Consider the following 14,812-nt stretch of genomic DNA (forward strand, 5'->3'; position numbering starts at 1 on the left):
CACTGTGTAGATCAGACTCATAGTGATTCTCCTGTTTTCAGCATCCCAAGCGCTGGGATCACAGGCGCATGCCACCGGGGATGGAACCCCGGCTGCTGTGCTCTGCCTCAGCAGGCACTTCAGTCTGCTGAGCTATCAGGCCAGCCCTAATGGAGGCTTTTTCTTTTTTTTCTTTCTTTCTTTCTTTCTTTCTTTCTTTCTTTCTTTCTTTCTTTCTTTCTTTCTTTTTCTTTTCTTTCTTTCTTTCTTTCTTTTTCTTTTCTTTCTTTCTTTCTTTCTTTCTTTCTTTCTTTCTTTCTTTTTTTGTTGGAACAGGGGATTGAACTCAGACCCTTGCGCTTGCCAGGGAAGTGCTTATTCTACTGAACCATCTCCCTGGCCCAAGATTTTTTTATTTAAGTTGTAAAAAGTAAGCACCACTAGGCTTCAAATAATAATAAGAAAATTTTATAATGTATAGATATAAGTATTGGTAAACAAATAAGATAAAATTACTTTGATCAACATTCTGGTATTCAATCATAGTTTGAGAAATTAATGTGAAAATCTGACATATCCTTGGCAATTTTGGCAATTCCTGCATTGAACTTCAACTTGGTGTTATAGTTTTCTCAACTTGAGCTTTAAAATAGTGACATAAATTTGTTTGTTCTTTTGACACATTTTGCCTACTTCTGAAAGACACTGAGGAGCTACCCCGGAGAAACACTTAGTATGTCCAGCTTCTTTAAAGTGAGCTGGGTTGGGCTTCTAAGTTAATGTTGTGCATCTTAGGAACAAGGCAGAAGGAGAATCAGACCAGCTACCGTGGTTCTCCTTCTCTACCAATGAAGGCTCTAAGAACAGTGTTTTTCTCTTCTGGAGAAACACTATTTTTCCTAGTCACAATTTCTAAAGAATCAAGTCTATTTAATGAAATCTTAGGAACCTTTGCGTTTTTCTGAAAATTTAAAATATTGCATGAACGTTTCAAATTTTGTAAAGTTGTGATCCCTAAGAAAAGAAATGATCTAATGGCTCTTCATCTGTCAACTCCAAAAGCAAAGCTATTTGAATGTTTTCTTTCTTGTGATGTATTAGAACTCCATTAGTAGGGGAGTCTTCAAATGGTTACTGTTTTTGAGCAAGATCACGCTGTGCTATGTAATGAGGTACAGGAATGCAGTGAGCAGCTTGGCTTCTGCTGACTTTTACTTAAGAGTGTGAAGCATTTTGAATTAGACCACGTTAGCATCGATGACATGTGCACAAGAGGAAAACATTTAGTCTTTGTTCCATTATGAGAGCCACATAAATTAGTTGACTTAAAAATAAAGTACTGCGACCTGGAAATACAACTTCTATAAGAAGTAAAAGTTAAGCAACACTTTTGGAGCCCAATTTGGTAACGCCTGACAAATGTGCAGCGCATTGTCCAACAACCTGGTGATTGTGTGTGTGAGAAGAACCGGCTCATAGGTGAACTGTGAAAGTACACTGAGGTAGACAGCTGCCGCCACAGAGATGTCAAAAAGCCACAACAAAACTGTTGCAAAAATAATATGAACACACACCAGAGGACAGTTGTTAAATAAATGTATATTCATTTCAGGGAAAACCCTAAGCCATTAAAAAGTATGTATAAAGTCATTTCATACACCTTGATATGGAGAGAACTCCTGACTGAATTAATAAGGAAATTAGCCACGTATAGGCCATGATGAATTCTATGACGAATTCTCTTGTGGTAATCTAATAAACAGAAAAATCCTACATATGGAATTATTTCAATTATGACAATTTATGTATTGGATAAGCAAATGCATATATTGTTTTCATCCAGATTTCAAAAGTTTATTATATAAATATTTGCTTCTGGTGGAGAGTGGGCCTAGATAGAGGTAGATTAGAGATTACTTTTCTATTTGATAGCTTTCTGTACAATTTTGGTTTCTCTTACCGGGGGAATGCAGGGCTTCTATTCTAAATGTCAGTAGAGGTGTTCTTAAGTGAGTCATTATTCTTTATTTTATATATTTAAAACCCAATAATGTTTCACAAAATAATTCAGGGTAATTGTTAGGTTTCAGACATCACAAAGTGTGAGAGAAGTATGTACTGTATTTTCAGAAGATCGGCTTGCATCTTCAATGGAATATTCTATGACAAACAGGACTCAGCCCTCACAATTGCCATCTCCTTGTCAAGCACTCACCTCCAGGCTGAACAGAAAACGCAGCAGTCTGAGATGGAATAGCTGGAGACGTCAAAGCTGCCTCCCCTTCTGGGCAGGGAAATAGGAAACCAGTCATCGGCATTGCTCTCCTGGTGTGTGCAAAGGAACACGCCACGAAGCAAGGGCCCTCTGAATGTCCTTCATAGTTAACAGATCCAATCTAGACTGAGGATGGAGAGAAGTGGCGGCACCTTTCCTCTGGACCTCGTGGTGCCACCCAGCATCCTCTACCTTGGAGGCAATTCCAGAAGGAATCAACCTCATGACTGTCTTCTGCTCTTTTGAATCTTTTCAGAATTGCAACTTCCGGTGAGTCCTTCTGTGTGTCTGGATCAGGAACAACAGTTACAGCTGAGTACACCAAGTCATCTTTTAAAAACCATGAAACCACATGTGTGGAAGTCCTGGGACTGGCAACGTGAACAGCTGTAAGCTAATCATTTTGAACTGTTCAATCCAGCATGCATTGTAGGAGGCGGCTGCCTTGGAGAAACACAAAGAGCAGCGCTGCTGGTGGTGGTGGTGGTATTCCATGTTTGAATAATTAGGTTATGTTGTATACATTTTCAGTTATCTTTTCATAATCGCTAGTCTCTTCTACACTAATGAAAATTTTCACTGCCATTGAATAAACATTTGGGTAAATGGCACTCTTATCTAGTAAGTTACATTAATATAAATTGAATTTAAAGCATTGACAATGTGAAACTATAAAATTTTAACTTCTGCTGTCTAATCAAATGGCCCTGCCTTAATTATGAGTACAGATGAATGCATTTTTATCTAACTATTAATTTTTTTTTATGGTTCCAGGATCTAACAAGAAATCTGCCAAGTATCAAGTTGTTCAGGATACCTCTAGGGGAAGGATTTTAGTACAGAGATAAATTATAGGGGCAAGTTTAGAGATTTTAATTATCTTATCTAACGCATAAATGAGTCTGCTTCATCCTATTTTATGGTTATTAGGTAGAATGGCAGCGGTTAATAATATTTATTGAAAAATTGTATGCATCTTACGCTTACCTAGACTTCAAAAGTTAAAATAATACATTTTTTTCATTGACCAAACTTAGATATTTAACATGTGCAAGCACGGTGAGGAAAGAGAAAATAGCTATACATTTTGTTCTCATTCCTCTTGACCATGTAGTTATGTTGTCACAAAACATCAAAGGAGTCGTCCTTTGGAGACCGAGCTGCTTTTTAAATAGTTTCCAAGATGGAAATTGACACTGAATTTTCAGGGGTGAGAGGTTTTCAGTAGGCTTGGACTAGTGGAGAATGTATTTTGACATATGTTCTGCACTGTTTTTGTTAAAACTTAATGTCGGGGCCAGGGAGACGGCTCAGTAGAATAAGCGCTTGCCTGGCAAGCACAAGGGCCTGAGTTCAATCCCTGGTTCAAAAAAAAAAAAAAAAAAAAAAGCCTTGTCTTTTCACGTACTGGGAAAGACAGAGCAGAGGAGGCTGGGGAGGAGGAGGAAAGGAAAATCACTGTCTCGTTTCCTCCCAAATAGTAATTGATACCAGTTTTCTGATGATGGTGTCAGGACTTTGAAGTCATGCGATAGTGTGACTAATTTACTTTTTAAACTCTTTAAACCTTACTCGAAGTATTGTTTTCATTTTTAGCTTTCTTTTTCGTTTTAAAACTTCTGACTGAATCCAGTCAAGAAAGCCAGGTTCGCTCCTCGCTGTCCTCGTCCGCCCCCTGGTGGTGATGCTCACATCAGTGGAAATTGTTTAAAGAACTCTCACCTTGCAGGCTGGGGTCCGGCGAAGGCCTACAGGGACGTACAAACCGTTTAGGTCATTCGCGCATTATATATTCAGTCTGAAATCATGGGGCTCTTTATTGTTTTATTTTTCAGGAATCAAACAGCAGCCCTTGTTCCGCATGAGACAATCTTTCGAACCGAGGATCTCTCCGTGATTCTAAAAGCATACGTGTTGGTGACATCCTTAACCCCTTTGCGTGCATTCATTCATTCAACTGGCACAGCGTGGATTCCGCCAAAGAAAAAACGCTTCACTGTCAAGGTAAAAGTTCCGTCTAAGCTGTTACTTCCCACAGAATACAATAAGCAGAGTAGCCGGGCTGCCATTCTCCGACCTTTATGGTTATCAAATTCCTTTGAACAGAGATTGCATCTTTTTATTGCTCCAAGCAAAAATTTTTATTTAATAGGTAGAGGTTCAAAACAACTGGAAATAGCTTAATTCACCAAGGGTCACGAAGGCTACATCTCTTTTTTTCCTCAACTCATTTTAGTTCGATTCTGGGACCCCTGTGGAGCTGGTGCTTGGCTGTGCTCTTGACTTTACGCTTCTTGACTTTTTAGTTATTCAAGAAACATATAGTCGATGCCACAGATGGAAATATAATTTTGTTGTTATGCTTTTTGCTTCAGCCTTTGAAAATAGAATATATATTTCATGACATCAGTCCACGTGGAATACTTGCTGAGTGAAAAACAAAGCTCTCCAGTGTAGGTGAAATGACAAGCAATGGCACGCAGGGTAATGAGGACTTCTCAGGGAAGAACTTAAACGATAGCACCTGGGGCCGATGAGCTAGCTCAGTGGGCTAAGCCTCTGCTTAGGCAAGCGCAGGGACCAGGGTTCGATCGCCTGCACCACATGCTGTGCCGGCCCCGGCCCCGGCCCCGGGCACTCTGGGAGGGTCACGGAGTCCCAGGGTGGTGGCGCGCGCCTGTAATCCCAGCACTGGGAGGCTGAAAACAGGAGGATCACTGAGAGCCCGAGCTGTGTAGTGAGACCCTGTACAAATACATCATCATCATCGTCATCATCAATCATCACAGCACCTAAAAGTTTAGTTAGAAAAGATAGTCCAGATTAATTAAACAAGTTTAAAATTAAGTCTTAAAAGATATATTTGGTAAGGAATATTTGATTTTACAGAAATAATTGTTCAGCATAGAGATAAATGGACAAAAGAAAGAATTTTAAAAATGCACAAGAGGCTGGGGAGATAGCTCAGTGGAATAAGTGCTTGCCTGGCAAATGCAAAGTCCTGAGTTTGATCCCGGGTAGCACAAAACAAAACAAAATTCTTTAGGAGGCCGGGGAGATGGCTCAGGGGAATAAGCGCTTCCCTGGCAAGCGCAAGAGTCTGAGTTTAATCCCCAGTTCCACCAAAAAAGAAAAAGAAATTAAAAATGCACAAATACCTCATAGCTCCAAGAGATCTTAAAGTCCTGAATTTAGTTTCTTTTTCAGAATTTACCTTACATGAATTGCCCTTTTAGTTCCATAAAATATTACAGTCATGAAAAATGTAAATAAGCCATTTTAATGTTGGTGACTGAAAACACTTTAGCTGCTGAGCGAGGTATTTGACTGTGACTAGACTAATAAAACAGACAGCTGACTTTTGGGGATGGTATTGATAACTCGCGTTCTTAAAATTGATTCTTTTATCTTAAAATCAGTCATCTTATCTTAATCACATCAATATACATGGTTTTCAAATAATCTTGAAAAAAATGGAGTCTGATTTGGTTTCTTCATGTTGTCTCTTGGGCAATTCCTTGTACTGGCTCTTTGTATCTTTCCAAGTATCCTTAATCACTGCCACTTTTCCTTCTTTTTAGATATACTTGCACAGAGCTGCTGCTAGTTGGCCATTTTTACCTGTATAAAATTGCAACTTCATAGGTCCAATCTAATAAAGTAATTGGAACACAATTGTAGAGAGATGGGATAAGATACTCGTAAATTATGTCAAAGTTTTCAGTAGTTATATGTTCAACAGAAGGCTTCTTTGTCTATTTAGTGAAAAGGATTTAGCCCATTTATTATTTTATTTGCAATCTCCACTCAATTTGTCTGTCTGCCTGTCTGCCTCTCTCTCTCTTTTTCTTTTTTTTGTAGTACCAGGAATTGAACTTGGGACCTTGCACTTGCCAGGCAGGCGCTTATGCTGCTCAGCTATCTCTGCAGCCCCTTCTCACTTTAAAGAGCCACCATTGCGATAGTTTATTCTATATACTCTCATTTATATAAATATACATTTTCTTTTGTGTGTATTTATAATTTATGTAAATTTTATGATATTAGGGACTTTTCTTTGTCTAACATTCTTATATGCAGCACTACATAGTTTTAGGAAGAGACTGTCTACGTTGCTAGTTGATTTTGTTTGTGCAGTAGTTGGAATCAAGCGCAGGTGTGCCCTGCCACTGAGCCGCATCTCCAGCCATTTTTATGTCCTGAGACAGAGTCTCACTTATGTTTTCTAGGCTCCACTGTCCTCCTGCCTCAACCCCTCGGGGATTACAGCTGTGCACCACCACTGGCCTTACATTTCTATCTGCGCATCTTCTTATCTTTTGATTTGTTGCATTCTTTTGTGGTTTCACATTACTGTTTACCTATCCATTTCTTTAGTAAGAACACCCTTCTTGCTCCAATTCCTAGCCAAACCAAACTGTGCTTTCAGTGTCAAAACCATTGTATGTGACCTTTCATTGAGGTGCGTGAGATTTTTCTGGTGAGTGCGAAGACAGCAATGCAGTCGCAGGTCCCCATGACGCCCGCAGAGTGCAGCTTACCTCCCTGAAGGCCTCCATTGGTCTCTACCCCTGTTCAGAGCTTCCATATCTCCACCATTTTGCCAACACTTGTTCTTCGCTGGTCCTAGTTTTGCCAGCTTAACAGATGAGACACCATGCATTGTTCTTGCAAATACTTGAACTTATCTGTTAGCTTTATCCACAGTACTCTTTTTTTTGGTTAAAAAAATCTTTAATCAATGAATAAAACTAATTTTTCTTCATGATGTATGTATTGGGTTTTAAGTTCAGAAATTTTTTCTTATCTCTGGATCATAAAAGATGTGTGTCACCATTGTCTTCTATTACCTTTAAATTTTTTCCTAAATATAAATATTTAATTCAAAAAGCATTCATTTTTGATGTTTTCTTTAGTATATATTCAACCAGTTCTCCCAATATCATGGAAAGCTTATCATTTCCTGTCACTCTGATGCCACTTTTATTGCTTAAGACCACACATGTAAATGGATCCACCTCTGATCCTCCCATTCTATCCTAAGGGGTACAGTTATTTACATTACTGTGCAGTGTAAGTATGTCATAGCACCTGCAAGAGAGACTACTTGTCTCTACTTTTTACTTTCAAGGTTAGATAACTTGGTTTTGAACATGTATTTCTTTCATCATAAGAAGGTGTAGGATCTGCCATATAAAAGCTAAACAGCCAGGAAAGGTGGTGGTGCAATTCATTCTCTTCCTTGAGGCCCAAGAACCAGGAGCTCAGATTCTAGAGTGTAGGACAAGATGGATGTCCCTGTTCAGGAAGGAGCAAGCAAATGCTTAGGGTTTATTTCTTCCATCTCATCTGTTTACTTAGCATTATGTCTTCCCACAGCCCCCTGTGCCCCTCGGTGGGCTTTGGGGGCCATGGAGATAGCTCAGCAGTCTAAGTGCCAGCCTACACAAGCTCAAGGAACTGGGTTCAATTCCCAGCACCACATGCCACCGTGCTGAATGAGTGAGTTCTGTGTCAGGATTTCACCCACTAGACCTTGGAAGAAATGCCAAGAGGAAACAAGCACATCCCTTTTGTAATCTCCAAGCCTCATGGCTGAGGAAGATGGAGTGAAGGAGTGAAGTCAAATGTGACTGGTAATCTCCTCTATCCCATCAGCTCTTTACCTGAGCAGCACATTATGCCCAAGAACTACAGTACCCCCAATCCTGGGCCTGGGCTTAGAATCAAAGCAGGAACAGGTGGAGACTGCCCTGGAGAGCAGAGATGAGGCTGAAAGAAAATGCAAACACTTCCCTCCAGCAGGGCCTCTCCCTGACCTCCTGCAGCCCACAGCATCCTCTGTCCACAACCACAAGGCCAGACTAGTGCAAAACAGCTTTCAGCTTTTTATTGTCTCTTTGTTATCAAATTCATGCTTCAGTCTCCTTTTGTCTGTGCTAATGCACCTTAACAGGAAACTGAAGTTCTTAGGTATTCTGATTTTTTAAAAGTATTTTTCCTTTTTTTTTGTTTACTGCAGTGCCGCTCTACATACCCCTAAGGAATGCCCTACAGAAATGATAAGGTTTCTGTGTTTGTTTTTATGTATGTGTTTCCTGAAGATAAATCACAAGAAAGGAGAGCTCTCTGTGATTTGCTTTCCTTATATTTTCAGGCTATATTCACTATTTTCTTATTCACATTTTTGTCATGTCTGTGAGAGAGACGCAAGCTGCAGTTGCAGCTGCAGCACAGGAGAGAATGCAGCTCTTGTCATTTTCATCCTGTCCTTGGGGTTTATCTTTTCAAGATCTTATCTGATTATTCTGGACAAAACTGTTATCTGCTCTCGGGGAAGTGGTGCCTGCTTCCTGGGCTAATGTACAAGAAAGTGGTTTTTCTCCTTCTGAAGCCAAAGTTATGCTCTGTGATAAGGATAGATTTTAGAAAACAAGGGGATATTTACTTGCCCTCTAAAGCACTTCACTTAAAACAAATTGATCTTAGATCGCTTACCTCACTACTTCTTCCTGGTATTTTTAGATGGGGGGAGGAGATACCCAGAAGCTTCTCAATGATAATGTGGAGGACAAAACTAAAACCCAACTTTAAAAGCAAACCACATTACATCAGCATGTTATTAAACTCCCTTCTTAAATTCCACAAAACATAATTTGTGTGTGTGTGTGTGTGTGTGTGTTTGTGTGTGAGTGTGTGTGTGTACCAAGGCATCCTGAATTCAAAGATGAAATTACTTAGTTAAATCAGTAGTGATTTATGCACTGTTCAGTGAGGCAAGCCCACTAAACTGGTTATCAGTGGCCATTTATAGAACATTCTGGCAGCTAAGGAGGTATGAAAGCAATAACAGATATAACTATGAGCTCATTTATTTCCAATTAGGTCTGATGCTGAGATGCTGTGGGAGCTTTGGAGGGAAATGAAAAATGTCAGGAAATGCAAATTTTAAAAACAATGAAACTTCTGTAAACTGAATTTTTAAAAAATCCCCTTAGAATGAAAATAGTGTATAATATAAGCATTAGATATTTCCCAAGAATGTTCAAATTTTAAAAGGGGTAGGATACAAAGAAGAAATAAAATTAACAATGACCCTAATATTTCAGTACTGTATGTTTTGATCTGAATTTGAAGCCATCAAATTTGTTGCTGTTAGAGCAGCTTTTCTTTCTTAGTGAAACTGATAAATCCACTTTTAAGCAATATTTTATTTAAAAATATCTTCCCCCCACATCTCAAATTCATTATAAAATGTTTATTATAGCTAGAAATTGAAGAGTAGAATTCTTTAGCAAGATTCTAACTATAGCTTTTGTTCAGAGGTGCCCACATCTGCCTTTATACATAGTTCACACAGATTAATTTCAAGAAATGTTGTAAATTCAAATCTGGTTCTTATGGTAAGAAGTTTAAAGTTGTCCCTTTATCCACCATTTATCACAGAATAACAAGTTTACCCCAGAAAGGAAACTCATTTTTTTCTCTAAAGGTCTGGAGAACCTTTACACCAGGGATCACAATATACTGTTGTGATGAAGATGTTTTGCTCAAGTTATTTGTAGATTTGCAGAGAAAAGCTTGCCAAAAACCTTATTTTGGCCAGCGAAGATACATCTTAGTGCCCAGTGTGGTAAAATTCCAGCACTTTGGAGGCTGAGGCAGGGGGATCACTACCACTCTGTATTTGAAGATGTTATTTTTTGTTGATTTTCAGTATTTAATGTTATATATAAATTATTATGAAAATGATGCGCTGCATACAATCATCTCTTGTCAAATGTCCTGTGAATTAAGATTGTTTTACTTGCGTGAGGAAATTGCTTAAATCTGCTTTCTTTCTTTCTTTTTCTTGGGGGTGGGCATGGGGCCTCAACCTCAGGGCCTTGTGCTTGCCAGGCAGACACTTATGCCACTGAGCTATCTCTCCAGCCCAGTCTGCTTTATTTCTAACTACTCTAAGCCATTCTTTCTACTTTGCAATAGTATACAGCTAAAATAAATAAATAACTTGTTTTCCAGCCAATGAAATAGGCATAACAATCTGGAGTTGTGGGCAGGTCCACCTTGATTGAAGGGTAAGCTTTAAGAAAGGCACACATTCCTCACATTGCTATCTCTTATGCGAAATCAAGTTAAAGCAAACTGCTCCTTCTGGCTCAGAATCACCAGCCCCTCACCTTCCAGGCCGATCTTACACCTCTGCTGTCTGTAGTCCTCTCTCGCACTAATGCCATTGGCGTCTGTGCACAAAGGAGAAACCAGAACGAGGCAAGGAGGGACACACTCTTATTTACAAGGTCCCCTTTAAAAGGCTACATCTATTTTTAATCCTTATTCCCTTTGGAGAGATGACACAGTTGCATGAAGTTGGCTTCATTTGCCCTCAGTATTTATGCAGCGCCTTTGATAATGTCAGGGAAGGTAGCTTCTATACTCCCAAGGTATGAAATGAGTAATGTCTTTGGAAGCAGGTATCAACATACAGTGTGGCTGTTCAACCTTAGGAAGTGTTCTTCTCCTGAGTTTCATTTTATTTCTAAAGCTGTAGGCTGTGGAGTGGACCTTGTAAACTTTCACTGAGCATCTGGCCCTGTGGTAGCCTGGGAGATTTACGTACCCGCTAGGAGGAATGTGAATAAGAGTCTGGCCCTGTGAGTTTGTAAAACGAGTTGATATACAACCCTAGTGTTGTTTGATTAAATATAAAAATTGCACCAGGGTGTTCATTATAAAGTCTGATTTTCTATAAATAGAAATTATAGACAATCAACATATAATGAAAAAATGGGACTGAAGCTGCCATGACAGAGAAACTTGAATAAGAACTGCGAGGCAACACTTATCTAATCAGCCCACAGGGGGACTAAATATTCTTTCAATTATCTGCTTTAGAAAAAGAATTGTTTTGAAATTGCACAATTCTGAAGTGTATCAATTTAAAATAATATTGACAGAAATTTAATTTTTTTTCAAAAAGAATTGCTCTCATTTATTCATTTGAGTCATTTACTTTCAACTTAGTCATGTAAACTACTTGTCAGATAGTTGTGTTTAATTAATTTAAAAAACTGAATATGAAATATCCTGACTAAAAAATTATCAATTATGTTGATGTTTTGGTGGCCAAGAGATGTAATCTGAATACATGAGCCTAAACTCCCAAAAGATGGGCCTATGCCTGCATCCGGAGGACTTCACTAATGCCAGGCAGACGCTTAAACATTCTGATCAACGAGTGGTTATCTATAATCATCATTTTAATTTATGGTGCCTTAAAAATAGTAACATTAAAAACTGTCATTTGGGAGATCTGACTCGGGTAGATTTGCCAGCAGGAAACAGTGTGATGAGCTGACAAATACAAGCCTGTTAATTTAAACATATGGATTAAATCCTCGAACTGATGAAATGAATTGACAGACGCAGGCAAATGCAACTAGCTGAAGCTGTCTTCGACTATTTCTGTTGCTACGACACAGTGGTATAGATGGAGTGAATTATTAGAAAAGAAACTCATTTTGGCTCAGAGTTTTGGCCCAAGATATGGGGGTCTCATCTGCTGATGGCACTCTTGATGCAGCCCTGAGGGGTCACAGGCACCAAGCACCGAGAGGAGCGAAGCGAAGTGTGATGTGCGTTCTCTCTCTCTCTCTCTCTCTCTCTCTCTCTCTCTCTCTCTCTCTCTCTCTCTGTCTCTCTCTCATAAAGCCACCAATATTTAATCATGGAGGCCTCACTATGAGATGTTCTTCTACCTCACAATACCCCATTAGTGGAGATTAATCTTCAACATGTATCCTGGAGAAGATAAACCATAAAGAACTCAGAAGACAGATAGATAGATCGAGATAGAGAGATGTAGATATATAAATATGTAGATGACATGTAGATATAGATATATAGACATATATCCAGTGTTTGCCAGGCAGGGCCTTGTGCCTCTGAGCTATCTCCCTGTATCCAGTGTTGGACAGTGGCAATTCAAAATTTAAAGATAAACCTAACCTTGGTGAATACATTTGCTAATTACTCATAACCACAAATTGTTTCCTCCAATTCTCTGGCACCAGTGGTAAGGGTTAAGGCAGCCTCATGATGGAGCTGGGCTACTCTTCGGGGTTGCCCATGGCAGTGCAGAGGAAAGCGCACCCCCTTACAGGGCCTGAAAGATGAGAGGGGGATTTTTCCGGGTGCTATGGTGTGAGGGTGTATACTGCCCTCCTCCTTTACTTGCCCTGCTCAAAGCTCGGGGTCCCCTGGAGCCCCCTGGGGGTGCTTGCAGGCCTTGGGCTTGACTCGGAGAGGACTTGGCAAGAGCCAGCGCTGCTCTCCCAAACAGAACCTCTTTCAAATTTATCAGCAGAGGCCTTCCATTCTTGCCCAAAGCAAGGGTGGCACTATTTCTTATACTCCTCATTGATCCCGTGTTATAAAATAAACGAGTATTTATGGTAAAGAAATCAATAAGCATGGGAAAAGAGGCGGGTATAAACAACGTTTCGTGGAACTTCTTGTATCTACGCAGTACCACACTGTCCTACTTTTTTAGTTTCTCATGATTTCTGGGTTTTTTTTTTTCCGGAACCGGGGATTATTTCTGTTTAACATTTCTTTTTAAGTTTAAATTTATTTTAGCTACTATATAAAATATAAACACTTTTACATATTTATAGGGTACCACGTTATATTCTCATATATGTGTATATTCTGCAGTGTTTATATCAGGTTAAGCATGTATCTCCCCAAATACTCATCGTACCTTAAGTCGCCCTCATCTACACTTCTGCAGTGCGCAGGGTCTTGCTGGCGTCCGTACTCAGGCTGCCGAGAACAGGCGGCTGAGCTTCGTGTTCTAATCCAGGACGTGCCCCCATCAGCCTCCTCTGCCCTCCTTCCGCCCTCCTCTCCCAGCCACCATTTCTTTAATACATGAACAGCAAATACATGAACCTCTCAGAAGATGCTGAGAGGCACAGCAGCTGTGACCCTTTCTTCAGGGCCCTCCAGAGATGTTAAACTGGATCTGGGGGCTCCAGACCCACGAATCAGGCAGAACTCCTCCACGCTTCCTCAGCTTTTCCTTTTCCATGCAGATGCCTAGAGAGTAACTGAATTTCATTTCATAAATCTTGCTGCCTAGATACAGCCAAGAAGGCCAGCCTGAGCTTTTCATCACTGTGGTGAGGTTAAATATTATCCGATGACAGGAAACCATGTGGGGAAGGGAAAAAAGACAACAGAGAATCCGGAGGACAAAAACCAGGATAGAAATGTGCCTAAATACATTTCAAATCTTTGAAATAAAGCGATTATTCTTATTCTTTATTTCAATAGAAAAAAAAAACTTTTAATGCCTAATACAGTAGTACTCAGAAGATATAAGGGGTAAGAATTTGCGAGGAACAGGGACTCCATGCATAAAATTATTGAAATGAATAATTAGTAATAAAAATAAAGGGATAAGTGAATGGGAAATGGCAACAGTTAAAACAATAGCAGTAAATTAATTACTTTAATACCTGAGTGTCTTAGAGAAATGGTACCCAGTGAGGAAGACAAATGCTATTTGTTCTTTTACATGGACAGAGAAACAAACATTTTTATCAGTACTTTCCTTTCTTTGTCATTTCCACATTTCTATTAACAGTCCTTCTTATTCCTTGAACTCTGTTTCAAAGGCTGTGACAAATTCTAACTATAAAGTAGCCTCCAGCGTGCCAAGCAGGTAAAACCGATCTGTCTGCTAAAAGTAGACTTTTGCTCCTTCCAGGGGAAAATCTGACTTGCATCTGTCTTATGAGATTTATGCAATGTAAGTTTAAAATGAAATACAGCCTTTTCCCTCCCATATATTAAAATGTGGTTTAAAATTTGGAAGAAACAGCAATCTTTTGTCACCAAGGAAACCCACATTTTTACAGTATAAAGCAAAAAAATTGCTGCAGTGCCCCCAAGTGGTACTTTTTGGTATTGGACTAAAAGGCACAAATGTTTAGAAGACAAAGCTCCTTCCTTGGATTATATATGCTGTCTTTATTCTGAAAAGTTTTTGATAATCTATAATTGTGGCAGAAAAGCCATATTGCTAAGTAGAGATTTGCTTTTTAAAGAGAAAAAAGATAAACAATGAAACCTAGTCTCAAAACAGGTTAGTAGGACAGCTACAATAGTTGATACACTATGTATTGTTGCCTTTCTATTGATGACTCAGAGTACAAGACATATGTACACATAAGATTGTTAAGATAGCCTTCAGCCAGCTCCTCTTAATGACTTGGAAAGAATATCTTGTGCTAATATTGTTTAGACAGGCAGGATATCGTGTCTGTATCCTGTAAGTAAAGATTTGGAATGATAATTCAGTCCTGTTTAAGTTGTCTAGTCCACAGAATTATTTGGGCTGATTTCAGTATTTTTTAATCATTAGATGTTCTTTTCCATGTAATTCTTCAATGCATAAGTTTTAAAAATTACTGTCAAGGGGGCCTGCCCCTTAGCTCAGTTCTTTAAGTAGCTGCTTCGACAAAGCAGTCAGGCTCAGGTTGCTGTGGTTCG

At 39.3% G+C, this 14,812-nt stretch overlaps 1 protein-coding gene across 3 annotated transcripts in view; it reads left to right on the plus strand.

The window, feature by feature from the left end:
• Cped1 (cadherin like and PC-esterase domain containing 1) overlaps positions 1 to 14,812 on the plus strand; it is a 296,384-nt gene that overhangs the window by 105,557 nt on the left and 176,015 nt on the right. For all 3 annotated transcript variants that reach the window (XM_004643315.2, XM_023703413.1, XM_023703414.1), the window contains exons 6-7: positions 2,511 to 2,643; positions 4,090 to 4,258. In XM_004643315.2, coding sequence (XP_004643372.2) covers positions 2,511 to 2,643; positions 4,090 to 4,258 — 302 coding nt within the window. The remainder of the gene's footprint in view (positions 1 to 2,510; positions 2,644 to 4,089; positions 4,259 to 14,812) is intronic.

Source organism: Octodon degus, unplaced genomic scaffold (assembly GCF_000260255.1).
Source record: "Octodon degus isolate 3935 unplaced genomic scaffold, OctDeg1.0 scaffold00170, whole genome shotgun sequence".
NCBI classification, from domain to species: domain Eukaryota; kingdom Metazoa; phylum Chordata; class Mammalia; order Rodentia; family Octodontidae; genus Octodon; species Octodon degus.